General features: G+C 41.4%; 1 protein-coding gene across 1 annotated transcript; it reads right to left on the bottom strand.

Annotated features, from left to right (window-relative positions):
• Positions 1-237: 237 nt before the first annotated feature.
• On the bottom strand, positions 238-24,029 carry LOC124273176 (kinesin-like protein KIF11-B). Its single transcript, XM_046708394.1, has 24 exons — positions 23,886-24,029; positions 22,966-23,193; positions 21,961-22,102; positions 21,514-21,633; positions 21,091-21,215; positions 20,321-20,411; positions 19,957-20,023; positions 19,586-19,664; positions 19,054-19,150; positions 17,568-17,752; positions 17,236-17,323; positions 16,757-16,966; positions 10,922-11,129; positions 9,695-9,867; positions 8,415-8,543; positions 6,857-7,102; positions 5,995-6,056; positions 5,394-5,493; positions 4,902-4,985; positions 4,038-4,133; positions 2,688-2,910; positions 1,739-1,920; positions 887-985; positions 238-408 (listed from the first exon to the last, which is right to left on the bottom strand). The coding sequence occupies exons 1-24, from the start codon at positions 23,948-23,950 to the stop codon at positions 238-240; spliced, it is 3,270 nt and encodes a 1,089-aa protein (XP_046564350.1). The 5' UTR covers positions 23,951-24,029.
• Positions 24,030-27,425: the final 3,396 nt, after the last annotated feature.

Here is a 27,425-nt window from a genome sequence, read left to right as displayed (position 1 = left end):
TCACGGCGGGGGACACTAGAAATGGGTTTCACACATTGTACCCATGTGGGGATTCGAACCCGGATCTTCAGCGTGACGAGCGAACGCTTTAACCACTGTGCTGTGTATGATTTAGTTCAGGGTAATAGCTAGAGCTGTAGTTTAAGGTCACAGCTACACTGTGTGCACATCACTTGCGGATTAGACTATATGCAGTCAAGTCCAACAGAGATTACATGAAGGTTTTAAATATTATGATTATAGAATATGTTTTGTATTTATGAGAGAGGAGTGTTGCCCTGCCGCAGGGGCAGTTTGGTCTTGTTCTGGGGGGGTGAGAGTTTTATTTGGGGTCCGTGTCGTTATGTTCTTCTTCACTCTGGATGAACTTGGTGGCTTCATCCGTTGCTTGTTTTCCTTGTTGGAAACCTGGAAACATAAATGTATTTAGAAAATTATAGGTCATAAATATAATTCCACATTTCAATTTGAAAACATAAATGTGATTTGAGGAATAATGTCCAATGTCACAGGAAAAAAACAAACTGAAGATATTTTAAAAGGACAAAGAAAATTTATTTTTTTTGTTCAAACAGTCATTAAATTGTATTTCATTACGCAAACAGTATGTTTAATATATATTTGGTGAATTCCTGACCTGCATATCATTTGATTTCATTTGTATACAGTGGTACCACAATAATAATTATGGGCCATACTTTAGACTACACATAAACATTTCATCAAATAGCATGAAACATTCACAAAATAATCCAGAGAGTCATGAAATATCAGAATCCCATGCTTCCTGTAATATGACAGTAAATTCATAATAATTCATCTCAATGAAGCTAGTGAGATACCCTGTCCTTCAAGTACATCATACCGCAGCCTCGTGTGTACATACCCGACTCTTGTCACTGAGTGTGGAGATGCCGGATGTGTTGGAGTTGGTGGAGACGTCACTGCCGGCGTCACTGAGGCTGTCAGATATGTCCTTCACATCCTGAAAGACAGCTGCTTGTTATACAACACATTCAATCAGGTAACACGGATCCAAACGACAAAAGATTTCCTTTTCAAACAATTTTTGATTTAATCATTTCTACATCTCTATGATTCAATAGGAAGCTTTCACTGTGAAATGTTTTTTTCAAAAATATTTTGATCAGAGAGTGTGGCTATTAATACTAGCCCAGACTAACACTGGTTTTTATAGTTATAGTCCATGGAGATACCATGCCGCAGATTAATATGGATGCCCCACTCAGACACATTACAGTGAGTGAGAGAGTGAGTTAAGTTTTACGCTGCTTTTAGCAATATTCCAGCAATATCATGGCAGGCAAAACCAGAAATGGGTTTTACACATTGTACCCATGAGGGGAATCAAACCCGGGTCTTCGGTGTGATGAGCGACCGCTTTAACCACCAGGCTACCCTAACGCTCCAGACAGACACATTACATTGACCCCCAAGCTGAATTTCTTGTGTTATCCCATAAATGTCAGGCACAAGACAGTCAAACAAGTAGCAACTTGTGATGTGTTTGAGCAACAAGATCATTTTGTATGGAGAATGAACCAATGATATTTTACGGTCTGGACAGACAATCTGTTAACTGGGCCAAGGAGGCAGTCAACAGGTATCGCGATGGGGTAACACATCTGATTTTATGGGATCGAAACTTACATAAACTTTGACAATATTGACAGGTTGATTCTAAATGTCTGGCAATAGGAAACTGCTGACCACGTACCTCAGGTTCTGGTGAACTGACCATCTTGTCGTCCACCTCTGCAGCTTCAAGGGCATCTGACAGACTGACTGCAAGGGGGTCAGCCTGTTGATGGTCCCGGAACTCTTTCAGCAAGGCATCGTGGGGGTCAGTCTTACTGAGGGCCCGGGGGTAGCTGAAGTCTCGCCTCTGGGGGGTTTGACCTGCCAGAACAATAACACAATGTAGTTAGAGTGTGTGACTGTTCAGAAAATGGGGAACCTAAGTGTCAAGTCAACTGATCTAAGGGAGACAACTTCCACATGTTTGCATTTCAGGAAACACTAGAATGTAATATGTAGCATTTCGATTCAGTTATAAATTTACTTGTTCACTGGAACGGCAGTACTTAAAAATATCTGTACATTCGATGTTTTAGGATGATAAGGTTAAATTCTACCATTACATGATTCAATGTGAGAAGCTCATTTCTGGTGTCCCCAGCCGTGATATTGCTGGAATATTGCTAAAAGCGGTGTAAAACCATACTCACTCACTCTACTGTTACATGGCCGATTTTAAATTAAGTTACTGGTCAATGGGGACAATATGATGTCTCTCAATAAGTTGATGGAAATGAATTATGATAATGAATTATATTTACCAAACAAGCTATTACACAGTCTCTAATTTTCAAATAATGTCCACCAATAACATTAAGATCATCCAACTTTAAACCTTTCAATTTTCCCAAATCATTTTCGTTGGTATGAATGTTAGGTTATTCAATCCAGTATATGTACATAATTTCATTCATATCTGACAGCAGCATATACATAACTGATTCTAGTCTAGACAATCCAGTGGCCAATATTGCAAGAAATGATCTTGCCATTGGAGTAGAATATACAACACATTCAACCAAGTCACAAAGTCTATCCATATAATCAACCAAACCAGTTAGGCTGTGGATCAACCAGGAGCCACCCACCTGTAGGAATGTCTTTGTGGAGTTCCTCTGCCATGAACTTGTCCACGTCACCCAGCCTAGCCTGCAGCTCCTCTGTGTGGGTCTGACTGAACGTCGTGGTCCCTGCATGCTGCTCATCCACACACTTCCTCTGCTGACCCAGCTCGGACACCTCCATCTCTAGATTCTCCCCGACACATGTAGACACCTGACTTGACACCTCCGACACTGATGCAGCCAGGGACTGAAGCAGACACATGGCCGTCAGAAAATACCAAGATAGCTCTTCCTTCTAAATATCTACAAAGTATACCTGTATTAAATTGAATCAGTTAATTATATGGACTTACAACACCAAAAAGCAGGTAGTGTTTCTGATTAGTAGTTAGAAATACTTCCATGCAGGTATAGGAATTAACATTGAAGGTCTACCAGCCTCGTGACTATATATACCTAGGTAAAACCATGATCACCCTTTAACACAAATGTCTTCAGGTTAGTGCTAATTTCATTCACTACCAATTCTATCACATGCTACACTTTCTGTTCGTTGTTTAAAACCACTCTGTAATATTCCAGCAGTAACACATTTGACATCATGGTCACTGATCCATGCAATTTAGGTAGATGACATGAAATGAATTACGTCACCAAACCTGACCAGCCAAGGTGAGATGATGTGAAATTGGGTTTCACGTTGTGCTTGAGAATATTTCGCTCATATGACGACGTGCATGCGTGTGTATGTGTATGTGTATGTACTAGCCCAGACTTAAGCTGGTTTTATAGTGCTAGCCCACTGAGATACCACGCCGCAGTAAGCATGAATACCCCACTCAGACACAGTATACTGACTCCGAGCCGACCAGACCAGTCCTTGTTGTACCCATTAATGCCGAGCGCCAGGCAGGGACCAACAAGTACCATATTTTAACGTCTTTTGGTATGACTCGGTCGGGGATGGAACCCGCGACCTTCCGCTCTCCGGGCGGACGCTCTAACCACTACACCACAGAGGTGGTCTGACCAGCCAAGCTCAGATGACAACCTTGAGTTGCTGGAGACATATATGCTCACCAGGAAGCCCTACAGCTTTCACTCACATGTGTTTTGTTTGCTTGCTGTCTAAAACCACACTCAGCAATAGAGATATGACAACAGCCTGTAAATATTTGAGTATCAACCAAACAATCCTGTGATTTGCATCAAGAGCATAAGTCTACAAGATTAGGACAAGATGACATGCATCAACCTAGTCAGCGAGCCTGACCACCCAATCCTATTAGTTGCCTCTTACAACAAGCAACAGTTCCTCAAGAATAACTTTAAGCCAAATCTTTACACAGACTGCACATTGTGGGGACACCTTACCTGTGTGTTGTTGAGATGTTGTTTCAGGTTGTCCTGCAGTGTTGTTCTGTGCTTGTCTAATGTTGTTGTTGTCTCACGGCTGTGGTCTTCCCAGGCCTAAACACAACAGCAAACAGCGTCACCCTAGTTCAGTATCCTCACAATTCACTTCACAATGAATATCTATTGTTGTATTTTCTTTCTTGTTTCATTTGGTTTCCATCCACTAATAAAGCTGCTAATAGGATGGACTGTAATGATGCTTGTATGACATCAACTGATTCATATTTTACATATATTTTAGTTTCACATTTCAGACTTGACAGGGATGTAAATTAATTAATTTTTTTTATTTAAATACTGAATAAATTTTATAACAGGTTCCATTTTGCTTTTGCCTTCCTATGCTTATGGCAGTTTTCCTCACAGCTAAAGTTCAAAATTGAGTGACATATTGAAAGTGAGAATTTGGAACTAGAACAGAATTCATCATGAACCCACTCTTTGTACTTTGGGCAGTCATTCTGGATCATTTACAATCTAAAAATACCAATCTAAGAAATTGCTGAATAATCCTAGTGAGGGTTTGAAAATATTATAACCCTCTATCCCCAAATGTTGCTATACTGCTTATGACATTCACACTTGGCCAAGCCTAATAAACTGTACAGGATTTACAAGTGAAGTCTGACGATGTAAGTCCTCACTGACAAGTAACATTGATGGTCCTAATTTCAAACCGGTCCTCAGTACTTTAGTTCTGCAACAAATTTCAACCAACTAAAAGTGATAGGAAAAGGAAACAAAGTGGACATTTCTGATTCGTTCAAGCAGGACAGCTGCAAACTCTCGGGATTAGAGTGAGAAGGTGTCCCGTGGACTGACCTGACATCTCTGCTTCAGGTTGTCTGTGATGTCTGTCTGAAGTTTCCCCACTTTCTTCTCATTGTCTTCAAGATTAGAACACATCTGCAAACATGATTTAGTCAGATGGGTCATAGATTTATTATGCACACACTTGATAACACGTAAAATATATTATTTAAGCTAAAACACACCAAATTCAGTCAGCTTCAATTTCCAAATAAAGGCATGAGTGTTTTGTAAAAGAACAAAAACAGTTTGTAAATAATCAAGTCTGGACCAGTGATCAACAGCATGAGCTTCAATCCACTCAACTGGGATATGATGACATGTGTCAACCAAGTCAGCGAGCCTGACCACCCGATCGCGTTAGTCGCCTCTTATGACAAGCATGGGTTGCTGAAGATCAATTCTAACCCGGACCTTCATGTGAGTATCTCTGCAACAAGAAGCACTGACTTCCACAATAGAAGCATTCTACAGAATCTTGATTATCTAACTGTAAAGACTGACCTTGTCGATCTGTTCCCATGTTGACTTCTCACAGCTGAGCAGCTGACTCTGTAGGTTGTCTGAACTGGTGGAGGAGTCAGTGGTAGCACTGTCTACAGCACTGCAATACACACATGCATGTAACATACATGACATTAATGGATAAATGTTTTTAATCTTCCAAGGATTTTTCTACATTTGCTCGAAAGGCCTATATTTGGCCCTAAATCGGCCGGAAATTACAGCAAAAAAATCCAAATTTGAACAAAAAACTTCCTAATTTCTCAAATATTGACAAAAATAAGCACATTAAATATAAATGTCACGAAATTGAAGGGTTAAAGGTAAAATTTCAAAATTATTGTAAAGGACACTTGCAATGTGATATAGGCATACATGCAAGGAAGAAGATTACAAGCATGCCTAATGATGGCAAAACAAAGGAGACGATACTGAAAGTTAACCTCAGCTGTGCAAAGAGACATAGCTGACAATGTTCCTCATTAATCTTTTAATAAAAAGATGTCACATACGACTGAACATCTGAAACACACACTATACCACAACAGAAGACGTTTTTGTTTTGAAAAGGTGAAAATGACAAGTAACAACATGGACATACCTCTGTATGCTAGAGGACAGCTGTGTCACATCTTCCTGTCTGTTTCCCAGTGCTTCCGTCACCTGAAGATGAGAGACAGCATTACAACACTGTTGGCCTTTAAACCCTGTACTATCATCAGAAAACGATTTTATAAGCTCTTAATTATGATATATGGTAGCACTCAATAGCTGTGCACAGGAACTAGAAGTCTTACTAGCTCCATGTAGAGTGCTTTTTCAGTCTGACAAGCAAGACCATGTCATATACCCTCTTTATGGAAAGGACAAGCAAGACCATGTCATCTACCCTATATATTGACCTCACAAGCAAGGCCATGTCGATTGTACCCTGTTTACTGATGGGACACACAAGGCCATGTCAAGTACCTGTTTATTGACAGGACAAACAAGGTCATGTCTGTCTACCCTGTTTACTGACAGGACAAACAAGGCCATGTCAAGTACCCTGTTTATTGACAGGACAAGCAAGGCCATGTCAAGTACCCTGTTTACTGACAGGACAAACAAGGCCATGTCAAGTACCCTGTTTATTGACAGGACAGACAAGGCCATATCAAGTACCCTGTTTATTGACAGGACAGACAAGGCCATGTCAAGTACCCTGTTTATTGACAGGACAAACAAGGCCATGTCAAGTACCCTGTTTATTGACAGGACAAACAAGGCCATGTCATCTACCCTGTTTATTGACAGGACAAACAAGGTCATGTCCTGTACCCTGTTTACTGACAGGACAAACAAGGCCATGTCGTCTACCCTGTTTATTGACAGGACAAGCAAGAACAGACCAAGTACCTTCAGTGTTGACCAAACAAGCGTATGTTGCATCACATAACTACCACTGTCCCTGTTGGTCTTACCTGTGTATTGTACTGGGCAACATGTGAGTGTTTGTTGTGTATCAGGTCAGTCAGTTCCTTCAGTTTCTCCTCTATGCTCTTCTGTAGAGTGCCATGAGTGGCCACATTCTCCTGGGATTGTGTTTGTAGTGTCACAATCTTCTCATGCTGGCTTTTCTCATAACTCCTCACAGTGTCTGTGATAGCACTCAAGTCTGTGTGGAGCTTCTGTGTGTGAGCCTTGATTAGGGCAGTCTGACTCTCTCGCTGTTAAAACAATTTACCATAAATAGGAAACAGCGCAATATTTGGAAAAACAAAGCACAGTAGGTGGGATTTATGGTAAGAAAACAATATAATCTCAAATACGAGGGTTGTTTTGCACTGTTGTGAAAATAACAAACCATGAAAGTCAAGGGGAAATGTCTCAACAGTTTGAAAAATCAGGGTAACAAGAGAACAAAGTCATCAATATCCTCTGCAATGGCAAAATACTTTTCATGATTATGTCTACGAGTTATAATTATGTCAAATATTTATGTGTGTATATAGAAAAGTGGAAGGAGAGTATTGAAAGGTTTTGAAAGTTCTGCTCCAGAAAATAGCACTATCACCAATTTCAGTCAAAGTACTAGTATAACTTGTTGCCATGGAAACGCCAAAATATTTTATTCAGAATTCCAAAACAACCAAAAGGCACCAGTACACCACCAGATATATGTATGTGCCAAGTTTGAAACATTGAACGGTTTTAGAGTTCTGCTCCGGAAAAGAACACTACCACTAATTTCAGTATTAGTCAAGCTTGTTGCCATGGAAATGCCCAAAATATATTATTCAGAAATCCATAAGTACCAAAAGGCACCAGTACACCGCCAGATCTATCTATGTGCCAAGTTTGGTGAAGAAATAGTGAACGGTTTTAGAGTTCTGTTCCGGAAAAGACAAAAGTGCACGGACGGACGCACGGACGGAGTCCATTTTAATACCCCCCGTAAAACGCGTTGCGGGGGATAACAATATCACAAGCAGCTGTTTTGAACAATGATTTGTGCCTGTCACAAGGCAGCAGTGTGGCCATAGTTTACTAATCCTCTTAACATTGCTTACAGAAAAGCATTAAACTTGTTTAGATTCTCATTAATTGCTCACTAACTTACCCGGTATAATATTCTTACACTCTTTCAAATATTCCAGTACTTTTTTATATTGGCATGACACATATAGAGGATATTATATGAGTGCCCATGTCATACTATATTTACAACACAAGTGCCTTAATGTTGGTATTTCCCGAGTGAGAGCGAGGGATATACCGATATTTAGGCACGAGTGTCGTAAACATAGTATGATATGGGCACGAATATAATATTCTGTTAATTGCCGAAGTCATCAAATTGAGGAAAATAACCCCAATCTACTTTCAAACATAGGCTGTCTACCCGCCATCGCCGCATGTTGAATGCAACGTCACAGAAGAAACGTCACCATGACAAAGTGATATTTAGCCCTAGGGCATCGTATGAAAAATATGAACCCTGATATGTTCGCCCTCGTAGGTAATAATGATTTCACTAACCTGCTGCTGCACATACTCCGCCAAAGAGCTGAGAGATGAGCTGAGTTGCTTCATGTTGTTCTGCAGCTCGGTGAGCGAGGAAACAACCACAGTCTGAGTCAGGGAGTCCAGAGCTGACACCTCCGAACTCTGTCAGGAGAAAGAGGGTAGAGACATTAACAACACAATAGTAGTATGTTTGTGAATCTCTTGTACTATGTGTCTTTTGTAATATGTGCCTGCTGGATATAGATAAACTGTCTTACATCAGAGCTCCAGATCAGGTGAGTATTTGCTTAAAAGACACAAAATAGTTCAACATTACCCAATTTATTTTGATTTCTTTGTGTAAATATATGAAGGATAGATTTCAACACCCTTGAAGTACAACATTGCCCAATTTTTTCTCTTCAGATAACTATACTAACGGAACTGTATTTACTGATTATATGGCCACAGTCCACGTACATGAACTCTACAGCAGAGAAAATGCTTTAATAGGCTTGACATCTTGCTTATTGTTAGGTAAACTGTTGTGCTTTAACAATATTCCAGTTATATCATTTTCTGTTAGCTTAATGAGTTTGAGGTGACACAGGTTGAAGACATGTACTATTATTACTGCATGAAACACAAGCTTGGGAATGGTGCTCAGAACAATTGGGGGCAAATCAGGATTCAATCCCAGAATCATGGGTTTCTGGTGTCTCCAAGGAAATCATTTGAGAGCATTTTAGGCAAAATTATTGAAACAAAAGTATGGGTGCAAAAATACCCAACTGATTGGACCCAAGGGAGTAAAGTTATCATGAATACCTAAAGAATACTGCTAAATGTGAATAACTTGTGAGTAAATACTCGATGCCTCAAGAATTTATAAGGAGCCCTGCTTATATACTCAAACTCACAGTGTTTCAGCAAAGGTGTATCTCCAAATAAAATGCCCAATGCAATCAAGGTGGAACTCTTTCAATAACCCCAGTAGATCATAAGATTTATACAAACGACAGCATGAAAAGTGAGGTTTGAGGTAAGCAGCCAGAGTTACCCGCTGTTGGCTGTAGAGGGCCCTGTGGGGCCCTGTGGGGTGGTCTCACAAGACAAAAACGAGTTTTCCATTTTGTAAAATATTTTATTGAAATATTGTTACAACTGTCATATGTATTTAAAATGGACATTTTAATGCTTATATGTACCCCAAGGATGACTTCTTCTGAAAAAGGAATACATATACTGGTGACACATACAGTGTGCTACTATGTGTTAAGGGATGATCTCCACACCTGGAACTGACTACCTACCTTGGTGGACTGTACGGCCTCCTGGATGTGGGAGAGGGTGCTGAGACTGTCCTCGTGTCCCTGCTGTGTATGGGCGTCAACTGTCTTTACATGGGTACCAAGTAGGGACACCAGACCGGTCATCTGCGATGTCAAACTGTCTGCCTGTGATTTGCCACGGCTCAACATTGTTTCTGGAGGGAAATTGTTGCGTAAGAATTTTGATGATATAAATTGCCATTACATACAAGAAGTCATTGGGTAATGGAGATATAATGATTACAAAAATGTAACAACAGGGTATTTACTGAAAGCATAATACACTAAAATCAGCACTTGTGTTGTATTAACACTGCAACTGACAATTCTCCAGCTGTATGACCTGCTGAATAGTCCAGTGGTTGATATAATGAACAACAATCCATGTCATCAGGTTACTGTGACATGCCATCAGGTCACTGTGACACGCCATCAGGTCACTGTGACACGCCATCAGGTCACTGTGACACGCCATCAGGTCACTGTGACATGCCATCAGGTCACTGTGACACGTCATCAGGTCACTGTGACATGCCATCAGGTTACTGTGACATGCTATCAGCCAAGTCAGTCATCCATTTAATCACCTTTAACTACCAGAAAAGTTTGCCTGACCTGGAAATCTCCTCATGATCCCAAATGACTTTCCTCTTAAACTAACTATGTAGTGCAAAGAACACATTCTACCTGGGCCCATATGCACAAAACGACTTCAGCAATAAGACCATCTTAAGGCTATGTCTCAAGACAACTGGAGTTACAAACCTTGTAGGGCTAAGATTGCTTAGGACACAATAAGCACTTTGCGAGACCTTAGTACTTCTGGTGACAAACAACGTTTCATACATTTTCGAATGGTCTCATGGTTGTTAGAAACAGATAATCCTTGCAGGAATAACAAATTTCTGACCTAACCATCCCCAAATTAGCCAGCTATTAAGGCTGTCAACAGCTGTGACAGCCAAACATGGTTATACACCTGGTCGGGTCTAGTAAAGTTATAATTGGCGGTCACACAATTTGGAACCAGAACTGGTTCTTGAATATACGCTTGTCACTGGAAATGTGGTACCAGAAGTATGCTGGGCCCCGTCTGGGATATCGCAAGTTGGCGCACACAAAGGGAGTCGGGAACCAGCTCGTACGTATGACAGCTTTGCCCTATGACAAGGAAACCTATCACTGTTTAGGTAATGGTCGTGTACAAACCTATGTTGCCGAGTGCATTGGTCTTGAAGGAGTCCTGTTGGGAGAGGTAGGTGTTGACTGAGTTGCGCATGTTGCTGATGTCATTTCGGAACCGTTCCTGGAAGGTCACCTGGCTCTCCTCATTGTGGGCCTCTACTGCCCGCTTCCTGTCCAACTTGGCATGGAGACCACTCACATCGGATGTTGATGACTCAGCTGTGCTCAACAGCTAAACACACAAAAACATCAAGTGAAGAAGACTTTGATTTCACAAAACTTAATTGCTCTGTCAATCCGCTACTTAAGTATTTTATACGAATATGTAATTTTTAATTAAAATTGATATTATATACTTATCCTGACTCATGCTTAATTGCTTGTCTCCTTCTTCTTGCGAATGATAGTGGAACACTTGAATCCCCTTTTGAAGCTCCCTTAAAAAAAGCAGATGTAAAATCACTCACCCAGTGTTATCTCCCATTAGCTGTTTTGGCGGGAAACTCCGTCACATGACCCCACATGTTTCACTCTCTCTCCGACACCTGGATTTCAGGACATCCAGAGTGCCATGAGAGGAGGTTGGGAGGGCTTACCTCATGAGTCAGGATAAGTATAAAATATCAATTTAATAAAAGAAATTACATATTTTTCCTTATCCTGACTCATGCTTAATTGCTTGTAGAATCTAACAGAACCGGTGGTGGGTCAAGCCACTCTGGATTCAATGCTGATTTACGTCCTGCATACCCCCCTGAGGGAACTTCTTATAGTACTATGCTGATCCTTCCTTCTAGCTTCCTCTGATGAGTTTGGGGGGACAACAACTTGTCAGATTTCTCTGGAACCGCTTCTCCTGACATTCAGTGTCTCCATGTCTTGATGCTCGCTGCTCGCATCAAGTGGAGAAGCGACCCTTCATCATATACGAGTATGTCCTTACAAGTATAGGGTCTGTCACTCATGCTGGCCTATCCCAGACATGCGCATGGACTCTAAGCTCTAACTCTTCTGAGTGTTGGCTTTTACAAGTCACGTGATAAAAGGGTGAGATTCATCTCAGCGCCTTTGAGGAACCGTCAATTGTTGTGCTACAACAAAAGGCCCAAACTGGTGAATGCCGGAGACGTCCTTGGTAGCCATGTCTCTGAGGTAGTGGTTGGCAAACACCGTCTCTGACTTCCAATAGCAGCCCTCCATTATTGTCGAGATGGAGCAGTTTCCATGTAGAGCGAATGTCGATGCCAGTGCTCTGACTTCACGAGGATTGAGGCTCGTGGAGGCTCAAGTTCCTGCTGCTTTGTAGGCCCTTAAGATGATGGCTCTCATCCATATTGATATTGTTGTACGTGGGATCTCTGTAGGTGTCTCCGTAGATAGAGGGATGAAAAGGTGCTTGAATTTTAGTCTCCTCGTCTTAGACCTTTGTAGGTAGACTTTCAATGCTCTGACTGGACATATGGATAGATCCTGAGTATCCTGTGGCCCAAGGACTGACAAGAGTGCTGGGGATGTGGAATTTTCTGTCTGGCTGACCGGGCAGTTGGTTCTTTGCTATGAAATCCCAACTCAATCCCAGATGTATGATGTTGCGATGTGCATCAAATCGTATTCGTTCAAAGTCCAGAGCATGTATTTCTGACATCCGAGCTGCTGTTGCCAAGGTGACCAGGGACAGAGTTTTATGTGTTAGAAACTCATAGGATGTCCTTTCTAGTGGTTCGTAAGCGTCACTGGTGAGATGCTGCAAGACTACGTTGAGATCCCAAGCAGGCGCTTTAAATTTCTTTTGTTGGTCTTCCAACTTAAAGGAGCGTAGTAGAGCCAGTATCTCTGGTACTTTGGTCAGTTTCACACTCGTCTTCATGGTGATAACTGAGCTGAGGGCGGCTAGGTATGTAGAGAGTGTTGAACCTTTTAACCGCCATGTTTGTCTTAGATGACAAAGGTATTCCGCCACTTGAGGATGTGTTGCTTTCATCGCCGTGAAGCCCTTCCTCAATGCATATTTCTCAAAACTCTGCCACTTGTCGTCGTACAAGCTGCGGGTTGATCTACGTAGAGCTAGTGTGACTGCGTTCGCTGCTCTGGCGGAATATCTTCTTTTCTTCAAGCAAGTTTTGATAAGTTCCATACGTGTAGTTGGAATACTGGTGGACTTCCGTGTACTTGCTTGGTGTGCGGATGAATTAGTAGGTTCGGCCACTCTGGGAGTTGCAGGGTTGAACTTCAAAGTTCTTGTATGAGGATGGGAAACCACACCCTTGCGCGACCAAAATCAGTTGCAGGTTCTTCGCCTGCTTGATTTTCTGCAACACCTGCGGTATTAGAGCTGGAGGTGGAAACGCGTAAGCGTTTAGTCCTTCCCAGGAGATGCTTAGAACATCTGTTGCCCATGCTTGTGGATCCGGAACCGGAGAGACAAATGTTGGTATTTGTTTGTTGAACATTGTAGACTTCCGAGTCCACCATAGGAGATATGGTTTCAGTCCGTCCAGTAGTCCGAAGGAGTCCAGACTGTCTAGATGAGCGTTCACAAACACTTGTAGTGGGCGCAGTTGTAGCCTTCCTCTGCGTGTCATGTCTGTTGCTGACGTGAGAATGCCAAGTAGGCTCTGCCAACTTCGTAGTGGTAACTGGGAGAGTAGTGCTAGAGATATCATTTGTTGTATCCTGACCCCACGCTCCTCTGGGACGACTATACGATTCTGCGATGTGATGAGCCGTATTCCTAGGAATTGCAGATCCTGTGTGGGTTCTAGTTCCGACTTGAGGAGATTTACTAGCCATCCTAGTTGAGTGAGTAGCCTGATTGTGAAGTCTAGCTGCAGTCTGAGTTGACTGGGATCTTGATGAGCTTGAATCCCGTCGTCCAGGTAAAATGCACTGCGTAGACCTCGATGATGTAGATATGTGATGATTGGCTTTGTCACTCGAGTAAACAACCAGGGTGCTGACGATATTCCAAATGGTAGCACCTTCCATTGGAAGTGATGTTGAAGAGGAATCGTAGGTATTTTCTTGAGTCCGGATGTATCGGGATGTGAAGATACGCATCCTGTAGATCTATGCTGGCGAGGTAGTCTAACGGACGTACGAGTTGTCGCAGTTGAGGAAGATGTATCATTCTGAACTTTGCGGGACTCGTGAAGATAATCTTGGTTGAATTTCCTCATGTTGTATATAAGTCGGAACTTTTACCTGGAATTCTTCTTTGGTACTAAGAAGATTGGGGAGTAAAAGCCGGGCGTGACGAGCTCCTGTTTTATTTCTTCGATTGCCTCCTTTCGAGTAGAGTTGTGATGGCGTTGAGTAGGTTCTCCATCTGGTCGGCAGAATAGTTGTGGGCCAGAGAGTTGCTTGTCAACGGTGGTACTGCTTGTAGTTGTATCTTGTATCCTCTGTGTAGGATCTGGGATACGTAGTCGTCCTGAAGAATTCCCCAATTCTTCCAGTAGCGTTGTAGACGTCCACCCACTGTTGAAGGTTGTATGGGAACGGCTGGGGGTGGAAGACTCCAGTCGTTCCGAACCCATCCTTCAGCATCGACAGTTCCTGGCACCTCTTGGTGCCCTGCCTCTTCCGGGGTTACCTCTAGGAGCTCAGGTTGGGCGACGAAAAGAATCCTTGCCTCCTCTGGAGCTGCCGTATTTCTTTTCAATGGCTCTCTGTATCCCCGTAAACTTCGACCTGCCGGAGTAGGGTTGCGACGTCTGACGGATAACACTGACTAGTGTATCGATGGACTTGATCATCATTACCTCCCTTGACTCTTTCGTTACTTCCTTGGCCACGTCCTCAATTTCCCCTGCGAAGATAGATGATGCTGACCACGGAGCTCTGTATATTGACTTGGTGAAGCGCTCACTCCAACTACAGGAAGACAGCAATCCTTGTCGGCAATGACGAGTAGATCATTCTATCTTCTTCAGAGGTCAAGTTTCTAAACTTCACGATGAGGGTTTCATTGATGGCTCTTGACCTGGCTAGACCAAAGAAGGTACGTTTGGTAGTTGTGTCTATTTGTACCAACTTTTTATCCTCCATTTTATAAGTCCTAGATCAGGAGTCGTTGATGATCTTGTAGTTCTCATCTATCTATGGGGCCTTCATGAAGGGTTCCATGCGGTGAAGAGAGAACTTCTTGGCGTTGAATGGTGGGACACTTTGACTCTGGAACTTCGTTGCCTTCCAGAAGGCTGTGCTGAGGTTCTCCGATACATCCAAGACAGGATCGATGGGTGGAAGGGTAAGTGTATCAAAGTCCTCGTTAGACATCATATACGTGAATGCTTCATTATCCTCTTCAGAAGGTGATGCAAGTTCTAATCCATTTGCCATCCAAGATTTGATCTCAGTATCGGAAAATATGATTCCACCATCATCTTCAGATTTAGAGGCTTCTTGTTCTGGAGATGGTTGCCATTGTGTCTCCTTCCTGCATGGAGACTTGCGTGGAGGTCTTCGTGGAGACCTGCACGGAGACCTGCATGCAGGCGACTGATTCAGATAAGGATCTTCCCTGGAGCCTTGAGACGTGTCTCTGTGCCTTCGTGAAGGTGTAGATTCTCTTCTACAGTATGTAGGGTGCCTGCGCGCAGGCTCCTGATGGCTGTCCGTATCTGAGGAGGAGGATCTGCTATGCTCCAGTGAACGTCTGGTTCTGCTCCTGCCCAAAGGCTCCTCTGGAACATCTATTGCAGATTCATCGTTGTCCATGCTGAGCTGCAATCAGTCACAGCGACATGCTCCGTAGAAGCAACCGGTAAAACACTGGAATAGTGAATGTCAGCAGACAGCAATAAACAGTTATCAGCGCAATCACTCGGTTTAGACATGACTTGTAAAAGTCGTCTAGACCTGTCCTTGGCATGTCTAAGAATGGAATACAAATTATTATTAAATTCAAATTCAGATAAATGCTGACAAAGTTAACAGCGAAACCTGGAAGAACAATTGAAGTACAATTAGGACATAATAAATGCGAATCAGCAACCGACAAACGGTATCTGCAACGAATGCAAGTTTTCATCAGTTGTAAACAAGATAAAAAAAACTGTCAACAACGTGAATAAACAGATAATTTAGACAAAAATTTCAAACCATATTGCTGGTATATCAATCGTAAATGCCGTATAAAGCTAATTTAGTAGTAAAGGCCTAAATATAAAAGGATATAACGCCATATAGGGGACCCAGGCGCTCTCATAAACGTCCTCTAGGGCGAAGAAGGAGAGAGTGAAAACATGTGGGGTCATGTGACGGAGTTTCCCGCCAAAACAGCTAAAGGGAGATAACACTGGGTGAGTGATTTTACATCCGTTTTTTTGAAGGGAGCTTCAAAAGGGGATTCAAGTGTTCCACTACCTTTCGCAAGAAGGAGACAAGCAATTAAGCATGAGTCAGGATAAGGAAAAATATATGTAAACTAATGCAGAAATATTTATGACATTAAATTTAAAAACATTTCAATAAATGTATGCATTTGAGTACAGGTTTCTGCTGTATTTCATGAAAATAATGAAACTTTGTCACTAAAGAAATTTATTTATTCTCAAAATCCATATATCTTTCACTAAGTCACCTTCTACAATTGTAGGAACTATACTAAAAGCACAGAACTAAACAGATCTGCTATTGAAGCCTTCAACTAAGTATGCACATCGATAATAACAATGAATCCAGCAAAATACATTTTAAGTGCAAAATGCATACATCATACCAGTTTGTTTCAAATAGTGTCAACTTTTCCCCAAATTTGACAATAATTTCAACCTCTATCCCTCTAAAGATTTTCCAATGTGATCCCTACCCCGTCACCAGTCCCCCCCCCGACAGCAAGCTGAGTGACAGGCTTACCTCAGTGGCCTCGGTGTACAGCAGGTCCTCTGTCTTCACATGTTCCCCCACCAGGAACTGTTGCTCGTCGCGGTCCTGGGTCGTGTGTTTCAGGTTCACCTGGGTCTCCTGCAGTGTTACTGTCGTCTCCTCCAGGTTCTTGGTGGTCACAGTCAGCTGCTCCGATGTCTCCTCCAACTCCTTCTTCGTGTCCGTGAACAGCTCCGACAACTACATCAATTATATGAAGTCATTAATGGTGCTGTGATCTGACTAAAACATGAAGCATTTTATTGCACACATCCACCTATGATGTAAATGTTTGGTAATGTGGTAATGTGACCCTCTAGCACCAACTGTTGTATGCTTTATTTGAAGTTTGATTACAAACTGATCTATCGACAGGCATGATAATGCTGTGCTTTGTGCCTATATCCAGCCCAGAAAAGTGCAATACAAAGTGACTATTGGCATAACATACACCCTGAGCCTACACATACCGAAGTCATCTCTTCTGTGAGGGCTGTGATTTTCTCCTCAAACTCCTGGATAGAGTCTTCCTGCTGACTGATTTTATTCTGCATAGCACTGAAACATACAAATTTTCAGCCATCAATCGCAAAGTTTTAAAAAGAAAAAGGTTCATCATAATGCTACCTGGAAACATTCTTCATCAAAGTCTCCAACGATGGGAGCATGTGGATTGTGCCACTGTTGAACAATTACTATTCAATTTAAATACAACAGAATAAACCACTAGTAATATACTGACAGTTTGTGACTGCTGCAAAACTGCTGTGTGGCCTGTCACACTGCTAAAGCTTCAACTCACACATAGTTCTCTTCGGCCAGGTAGATTCCATTCTTCTCTCTCACTGCCTGCAGATCACGACGTAGACGTTCTATCTCCTCATTATACTCCTTGAGAAGAGCCTTCTTGGTCAGTTTCTGGTTGACCTCTGGTCTGTTAGTGATGTTCTTGGCACGATGAGCGTAGTCCAAGGTGCTCAACGTTTCCTGCAAATGAAACACAAACCAAACTAAACAAAGCACATGTACTGCTACATCTTATGTGACATCATCATAAAAATACCAGTTCTGGCAAGAATCAACCAAATGTGAGTGAGTGAGTTGGGTTTTACACCGCTTTTAGCAATACTCCAGCAATATCACGGCGGAGGACGCAAGAAATGGGCTTCACTCATTGTACCCATGTAGGGAATCGAACCCGGATTTTCGCGTGACGAGAGAACGCTCTAACCACCAGGCTACCCCACCGTCCCTCAACCAAATGTAATCAAGCATTTACCAGGCAAACACATGGTCAATAGTATGAGCATCAGTTCGGTTCTTGATAGATTGTGTATGGATTTACGCCACTTTTATCAATATTCCAGCCATATCATCACAGGGGACACCAGAAATGGATTTCACACATTGTACCCATGAGGTGAATCAAACCTGGGTGTTCAGTTTGACAAGCAAATGATTTAAACACTTGACTACCTGACCACCCTTGTCCTTGTTTGAATAATCTGAAACCCTTATCATGAACACTGATAAATTATCTCTTTGCTGCATCATAAAATTCCTGCCTTGTACATTCGGTTTATCTGTTGCCTCACTGAGCACTACTCAAGTGGTCTGTAAACGGTCTCTTATAGATCACCAGTGTTTACACTTAGGATATAAAGACTAGTGGTGGTCCAATTAATTGAAATAATCGAAGATTGGTCGCAGTGACTTAACGACCAAGCAATCGATCATGTTTTCTCATAATCGAACACAAACAATTCTGGAACACTTGTTTTCATAAACAACATTTTTCACAAGGTTGGTTTTGTCTGTTACATTTCATAAGCACTACAAGTTCATTTCAAGTCATGATTGAATTTATCTTAAAGACTCCAAGACATTTCTGTTCCTGACATACTAGTCATCCTTTAAAGATGTGAAATTTTGCAAAATAACCCAAAAGAACTACAAGTTTTTTCCTTATTTTTATGTGCATTAACAGATTTCATTAATGACGCTAACCAATTTTTTTCGATGATTGATCGTTATAACAAACCAATCATAAATTATGAGATTTTAACCAATTCCCAACACTAATGAAGACATGCATCAACCATCAGCTGAACTTGTTAATCCCATCTTAAAACGAGGATGTGCTGCTGAAGACCAGTCCTTACCAAGATCCTCAATGGGGTTTTGTTTTAGTATGAAATTAGTCTTGACAGATATGAATGTCGCACCCTTACAATTGCCCACTCCCTTGCGTTACATCTTACAATACTGTAACTAAGACTGCTGTGTACCTCAAGGTTACAAGAGGCTGGGGAGATGGTGGCAATGATAGATGTCTTGGTTCGACCTCCGAGAGAATCTTGTAGGAGGCGAGTCAGCTTACTCTCTCTGCAAACAAAAGGCCCCTTTCAACAATTGATCTAAGCTAATTTCAAACAGTTGTTTACAATTATGTTTAAAGATTTACTTATCACGTATTGAAACAAAATATTCAGTGCATATTATTTTTCTGTTGAAAACTAGTTCTACCATAATCCTCCCATGATATAGGGTCTTTTAACTAAGATCTAACTTTTCCAGCCAATGATGAAAAGAAATGAATCTGAATCAGTTTAGAAACTGACATGCGGTTGGCTATAAATAAAATAATCCATTTAGACTGGGTGGTTAAAGTTGGCTCTAGGGTTGTCTACAGATCTTTACACAGAGATATTGGATGAGAATAAGATCTGTTGTTAACGACATTGCAATATAAGAGTTTTACTGTGTGTTGGTATCTAAACCTGGCACAGACAAACAGCTGGTTGATCCTGCAGCACAAACCTGTAAGGTACATGGGGGGCATGTTCCACCAGTGCGGTGATAACACGGCCTAGTGTCAGCAGACTCTGGTTGATGTTACCTGTCAAACACATGAAATACATTACAACCCTGACACTTCTCACATCTCTACAGCTTTGAAAACTTCTACTAGTCCCTCAGCATGAATAACTAAAAATTTGAGGACGGGGGTCTTCATTGACAAGTAGTGGTGAATCGTTGATTGCTATAGTTCTAAAAGAGTTCTCAATACTTGAATTTTGCTACATATTAGAACTGAATAAAATAGACAGCAAATGTCAACATACTAAATATTTTTCTTATTCAAGCAGGACTTGGTACTTTCCCTGAGGATCAATGAATTATTTACTTACCAGCTTCCCGAGCACGCTTGTCAACTGCTCCCGATCTGCCAATGTTCTCACTCCCGGCCAAGTCAACCTGTCGCATAGTTAACAATGTTCTTCAGAGGTGTTACCATGGCAACACACCAAACCCCCACAAATCATAACACATTGGAGGTGCAGAACATCAGGAGTCCATTATCTTTTCACAGTTAGTGTTGCACTTGATTCTCAATCCTACACCACTGGTTGCAACATATACTTTATATTCATTATCATCATGACAGTCTTTTGGCATCCATTTTGGAGTCGTGTCACTTAGACTTCACTCAAAACAATGTTGGCAAACAGCTTCCGATCTGGAGACTACAATGACATCAACACAAGCACTTACCAGGTACAGCTTGCCTGTCTTGAGGAGTTCTTCCCCCTCTACCGTGTTCTCCTTGATGTGGATCGTCACAGAGAAGACTGAGTGGGAGCGACTAGACAGAACATGTCAGATACGCCTTGTATTACAACCAGGAATTCATGAAGTAATTTGTTCATTAAGTTAATCGAGTAAAGAGACGAGGACAGATAGGACCCAATTCAATCAGAGTCTGCACAAGAGAATTTCCACCTTCAAAACAACTGCAAATTCTCAATGTGATCATAATCACATAGTGATTCTTGTCCTCACAGACTAGAGGTTGTCATAGCTACCTAATGAAGGCTTATAAATCATTAAGACTCAGGGGGGGGAAATAACGTTAAAATTGCTAGTGTACTCCGGTACAGTGGCACATGTAAAATCACTTGCCCTGATAATTTTTCCACTATACCGTACGTTTTCTTGTTGATTTTTTAAATAAACAACATAATTAATATTGGAAAGTCAACTGGACACCGGTACAGTGTGATATACAAATTTGCTTGTCCAACAGAAAAAAACACTGGACTCGGGCGTCGGGCAATGGGTTATTTCCACCCCTGAGACTGAACCAGAAAATGTTCTGACTGATAATATGAGCATTGATCCATGTAGCCAGGGTGCAATGACACGCCATCAAAGAATCACCAAGCTTGACCACCCAATCTATTTGGCCACCACTTACGACCAGCTTAACCATCCTACCCCAGAATCCCATCAAGTTGAGTGTTGTATGAAACACCACAACCTACCTGGATGTAGCATTCATCAGTGTGGCGGCAGTCTGACGTCGGGAAGCTCCACGCTCCAAGATGGCATACACCTCATCTTTATTGCGAACAACCACATCCTCTAGGCCTGAGATAATCACAGAACCCTGGATGCAAGAAACAATGATCATGACAATGGATCACACACAAGACTATCTCAATAATCTATGGCAATAATCTATGGTATTCCCATACCTTAACATGGACTTAAGATAGAGAAAGGTTTTGTACAAGCCATAATACCTAGTGCTTCAAAAATAGAATGTTGTACAGTTTAAACACTTACTTTAACTACACAGTTTAACCGGGTTAGAAATATGTACAAGCATTACTGATCCAGATCACTACAAAGCAACTGGGTATCAAACTGATTCTTGTGTATCAAGGGCATCTATGTCTACATACCTTCTTTGTGCTGTCCTCATAGATGCGGAGGCGGAGAGGATCTTCTGATGATCCCAACAGGTCAAACAGCTCCTCATTGTACAGTTCTAGGAAGGACACTCTCACTGAGAACTCGACCTCCTAGAAAACAGGGATGAAGCACATGGTCATTGTGGTTGACAAATACAAAATGCTTCACAATTTGAACATACTGATTTTGTTCTTCAATCTGTTTGATTAGAGTCAGCATTGTATCAGTGTGAGTCTTGCGGTGTTTTTTTCCAAGAGCAGGGCATGTTTGCCAATAGTCTCAGGATCTAACTCATCACAATTCAAGCATACAACTGCATGGATATGACATAAGGTTAATGTGAAATCTCAAATATGGTGCTTATATTTTAGCTCAACACACCCACAGTGTATTATATCATCATTACTTGAACAGAATCTTCACAGAGGGCTGCCTACCTGATTCTGCAGCTTCTCAAATATATGGTACATGGTTCTTGGGATGATTCCAGCCAGTGGGTCATCTTCCCAGGAGATGTTGGGGTCATCGCTGCGATCACCTTCCATTGTAAAGGTCTTACCTGTGCCTGTTTGGCCATATCTGCAAATAGGATACATTTTAACAGACAGACCTTTTCAGACATAGATGACATTGATAATATTCTAGAGACAGGAGATGTGAAGAAACACCTGTTGAAATATTATCACATGATACAAATGCGTTGAATGTTTTACATCTGTATGTATTTATGACAGTCATGGCATCTACTCAAATGTGTCTTCTATCCAGGGCAACTGGCGATATGGTTGCAATACTGCTGATGCCACGATGTAGTTAACCTCACTCACTACTGTCATGATCATCAATGGTATATTTATTCCTGTGGCGTTTTTTCTTTCGGGAAGATTTTCCCAAAATTGAGGCAGCAAACAAATGAAGCCTAAGCTTTTGGAAAGCTGACCACGAATTGCCTCTGGAATCTACACATCCTTCATTTAGACGGGGTTGACAAAGTTTGTGAAGGATTCACGAGACACAGCCTTCTATGGAGGTGATAACACATATTGCCACAAAGAATAATCTGTCAGAGATAACTGAGTGAATGAGCTTAGTTTTACGCCGCACTCAGCAATATTCCAGCTATATGGCGGCAGTCTGTAAATAATCGAGTCTGGACCAGATAATCCAGTGATCAACAGCATGAGCATCGATCTGCGCAATTGGGAACCGATGACAATAGACATGTGTCAACCAAGTCAGCGAGCCTGACCACCCGATCCTGTTAGTCTTCTCTTAAAACAAGCATGGGTTACTGAAGGCTCATTCTAACCCGGACTTAAGGTTAACCTTAGTAAAGGTCCTGTCAGAGATAAAGACCTGATATATAATAATGAGGTTGATATGCATTATAATATGCAATTTTAAAATCCTAATAAATCTTCAAAAGACTAAGATATACTGACGCGAAGACTGTACAGTTGTATCCCTGGAGGACCTCGTCAACAATGGGCGTGACAATGCTGTGGTAGACATCCAGCTGCTTGCAATGTGGGGGAAACACATGGTCGAAGGTGAAGGTCTTTGTGTGTGTGCTGACTCCTAGTCTTTCTTTGACTGTCACTTCTTTCTTATCTCCATTTGTATCTACTACTGCATACGATCCCTGTTTCTTCTCTATGCCATTGATTGGTCTGAAACAGGATAAAAGTCATGCTGTTGGCCTCAGTTGAGATAATGAATATTATTTGTAAGTTGTCATAAATGGTTAATAATTGAAAGTTCAGCACACAAGCAGTATCATATTATGGGCAATGACAACATTTCTAAAAACATGGGGGGACAAAATATTATGGAAAATAATTTTAAATGTTTTATTCCTATAGCCTAGGATATGAACACTGGCTATCGACACATACGATATGCCACTATACTATTACTATACAGTTATAGGGCATATCATATGTGTCGATAGCCTGTGGATATGAAAGTAATCTTGACTTTTGAAGCATACGAAATCAATACATCATGTCATACACGCATCATATGCGAGATTAGGGAAGTAAAATTACCGTTAATAGGCCCCCACCAGCCTCCAATCTCCATGTTCATAGGAGAAAAAACACTTTACTGTTGACTTGTATACTCAACTCGACTCAAAATAATTCTGTACGTTCACACGCCTTTAACCCACATGCAAGAGTCTTCAATAGCACGCTCTTGTTGAAATAAGCATGATAAGAAGCCAAAATATAAGCTTTTCAGCAGTTCCACGGCCTTTTGTCATCTCATCGGATCATTGACACGTCCGAAAAAAACACAACTAAAACGTCTCAAGACAAACGATGAAATGTTACAACTAAACCAATTTTGTTGATTTACATACCGACATCGAACTGCAACTTGAATGTTTTGATTCTTTTCTTTTTCGGGTTTCTTGTAAAGAGGCATTTTGCCAGTGGTTTGTTTTCTTTGGAGCTATCGCCTTGTTCGAATTTTGTGACTATTTCGAAGCAGCCAATCAGATGAGTCAACCATAACCAAAATGCCTGTGAAAGCTTAACTGTGATTGGTCATATTTTCAAAATATCAAAGGGGAGTAACTCTCATTTTCCACAAACTGGTAGAATGGTGTTGTGGGTAGTAACCCAGTCTTCTCAACTGAATCATAGCTTCAAATATATTGTTTTAGTCTGAAACCTGTTTGTATCAATATATTCTTCTTATGCACGATAATATTCTTCTTAATAAAACAAGGCTAATGGCAATGGCGTATATTTGACAGAAAGAAAACACTTAGCCATAATGTAATGCGAAGGATGAGTTACTTAAAACGCACGTAAAATCACCCTGATGTTAAATCTTAATAATTCACCACTTTCAGGTTTGATTTAAATAATTATTATCAACATTCATGGCATGATATTATCATATAGCTCTGACATCAATGACATGTGATTCCATATTGCAAACTGAGAGAAAGGAGGATTATCAATTTATATCGGCCTAAAATGTTCGGGATGGGAGATGGAATTTGAACGCATGTATTTAAATACCATGTGATATTGGAAAAGGAAAGACAATTACAGGAAGGGCCAAGATTTAAAAGGCACGCATTAGGGGATGGTCACCCAAAGAAGAATCAAAGAGTCGGAAAGATTACATATATAGACTACCACCGAATAAATTTTCATAAATGCGCATGCAACATATCAATATATATGAAAAGCGAAATTCACGTGTGTACAGTGGCAAATATACTAAAAAGTTCTCAAAATAATCACTGGACACATTTGTTCTACGTTTCGTTTCTTCAGGGAGCTCATATGTATAATTAAATCATAACCTTGCAAAACAAAATAGCAGGTAAGCTTTGACATTTTGATCAACTCCCTGATATATATATATGAACTACTCATAATTGTCCATGTTGGTATGTATATCTTTTGTTGAAAGATAAGGCTTGGCTCGGACCAGGTAGCAAATCCATGAGTCTTCACGGGTTATCTCCCTTTGTCCACCAACCACGACTTTTAATTGTTCTCTCAAACATACAAATTTGATGAGAGGATGGGAAGGATTGTATCTTTCATAAACAAGAGAAGAGTCACGTTGTCACGTTGTATCGGTTTTTCAATAATCTGTGTCTGCGCCGATAAGCAAGAAAAAGGCGTGCGTGTGTGAGTCCGTGCGCCTGTGCGTGTTTGAGGATGAAGGGAGGGGAGTGACAAGGGTGGATACAGCTTTTTTGAGAAAGGGTGGGTGCACACTTCATTTTCACCCGTTTTTCATGGGTGATTTAATAAACTACCAGGACAAAGGGGTGGGGTGGGACACTTCCATTTTCCAACACACACACACACACACACACACACACACACACACACACACACACACACACACACACACACACACACACACACACACACTTCTGGGTGCGCCTGTGCGTGAGTGTGCAAATTTTTCGATCTCACGAGTTATTTCTTCGTGGTTTTGTAGGAGCTATAACATTTGTGAGTCCCGAGACGGGATTTGAACCACGTGCTTTCATATTGTAGGGCGAAAGGCCTTGACTCAATGCTCACATAGGTTATTCCATGCTGAAAAGGCAAGGATGTTATCTGTGAGATGCTCCATGCCGTGGTATGCAGGGACATTATTAGAATAACATCTTGTCTCCGAAATGAACCTGGTACAGTATACAGAAAAAACGGTTCCTGAATAATAATCATAAAATGTAATGAAAAGGAGCCTAGAGACTTTCTTCATTTTCAGAACTTTGGTAATCTAGACTTGCCACATATTCTAGACTCGCAAGGGCTTCCTTGGATATATTCGTTACAGCTTCTGTATGACAGACTATAACATTGTCGGAGGGGCTTGTTTCACATAACATATGTGACATTTAACGGCAAGGTTGATCGATAAACAGAACAACCTCTCAGTATCCTATGTCCAGTGATAGGCTACCTTGAGTGAGTGTGTTTAGTTTTACGCCGCACTCAGCAATAGTCCCGCTATATGGCGGCGGTCTGTAAATAATCGAGTCTGGACCAGACAATCCAGTGATCAACAACAGGAGCATCGATATACACAACTGGGATACGATGACATGTGTCAACCATGTCAGCGAGGCTGACCACCCGATTCCGTTAGTCGCCTCTTACAAGCATGGGTTACTGAAGATCAATTCTAATCCGGATCTTCACGGGTCGATAGGCTACCTTGAAAATGTAACATGATGTAGGTATTTGAAAAACATGACGGTAAGAAATCACCCCCTCCACCCCCGCCGTGATATTGCTAAAACGGCGTAAAAACACAGTCGCTCACACATTCAAATAGCTTCTTTATACCCATGTATATTCAGATGCCAATAGATTGTCACCCCTTCAATTTTTAATTGGTGAGAGGGTGCTGGGGAAGGCTGTACTGAGTGGGAGGGGTGACAACCATTATTGGCATGAGTATATATTCAAATTCTAACTAATCATAATTTAGCCTTGCTCCAAGGCTGTACTGAGAATGCTGAGCCTACGGATGTATAGTAATTCATCCTAGAGAGACAAGTCTAGATAAGGGAACAGTACATCCAAGGACGCCATTCTGTTAGAGGGATATTAATATTTTTGAGAAATTATCATTTAAACTATTAATTATTACCTTAGAGACTTGTGCAAGTCTTTTCATTATTATACGGAGCATATTACGAAAATGTTCGAACAGAACGTCGATGATTGTGGAGTGTTGTAACAGGTCGAATCCCAAGAAGGTCACAATGCGCCATTGTCGGAGCGTCCAAGACAGATGTGTCTAATCAGCTTCAATAATAAGTAAACTATGTTCACTGTCGACAAACCAGGCAATGGGCTCAATTTTATGCCAGCTCACAGATTGTACGCAGTTTGACCTTTGGGGGAGACTCTCCAGAACACAACCAAACCAGACAGTCGAAGATTCAAGGATACTTTAACACGGCAGACCACCCAATATGTACCTGAACACATACGTCCGCGTACTTATGTCCTGTTTGAGCAAGAAATTCCATTGATACAAATCAAGCCTCGAGATGAAGAAACATTGTCCTTCTACACCTGGCTTCATTGTAGTATATGCTTATGTAGATTCGCCAATTAGAAGGCGGAGATTCCCCCGTGCCATACGGTTCAGAGTATGGTATGACCAGGTTCTGTTTTCTTAAGGGAAAGGATATGTGAAAGTAAACCTCATTGACTATAGTGAGGGCAAACAGACGGAAGGCTTGATATTGAGCTCCTTCCTTTGCCAGTCAGAGGTCCTTATTCATGACTTAAAGTAAATAATCGCCGTGTTATAATTCCCGTATGTGGGGAGACTGTTCGACTGAAGTGGTTTCCCAATGACTTCATCGTGCAGGAAACTAAGCTGTACGATTAAGTGGAACTAC

This window comes from Haliotis rubra, unplaced genomic scaffold (assembly GCF_003918875.1).
Source record: "Haliotis rubra isolate DU_JTF1 unplaced genomic scaffold, ASM391887v1 Scf1775, whole genome shotgun sequence".
In the NCBI taxonomy this organism is placed as follows: domain Eukaryota; kingdom Metazoa; phylum Mollusca; class Gastropoda; order Lepetellida; family Haliotidae; genus Haliotis; species Haliotis rubra.
The sequence above is the reverse complement of the archived record's forward strand: the minus strand, read 5'-3'. Positions and strand labels throughout refer to the sequence as shown.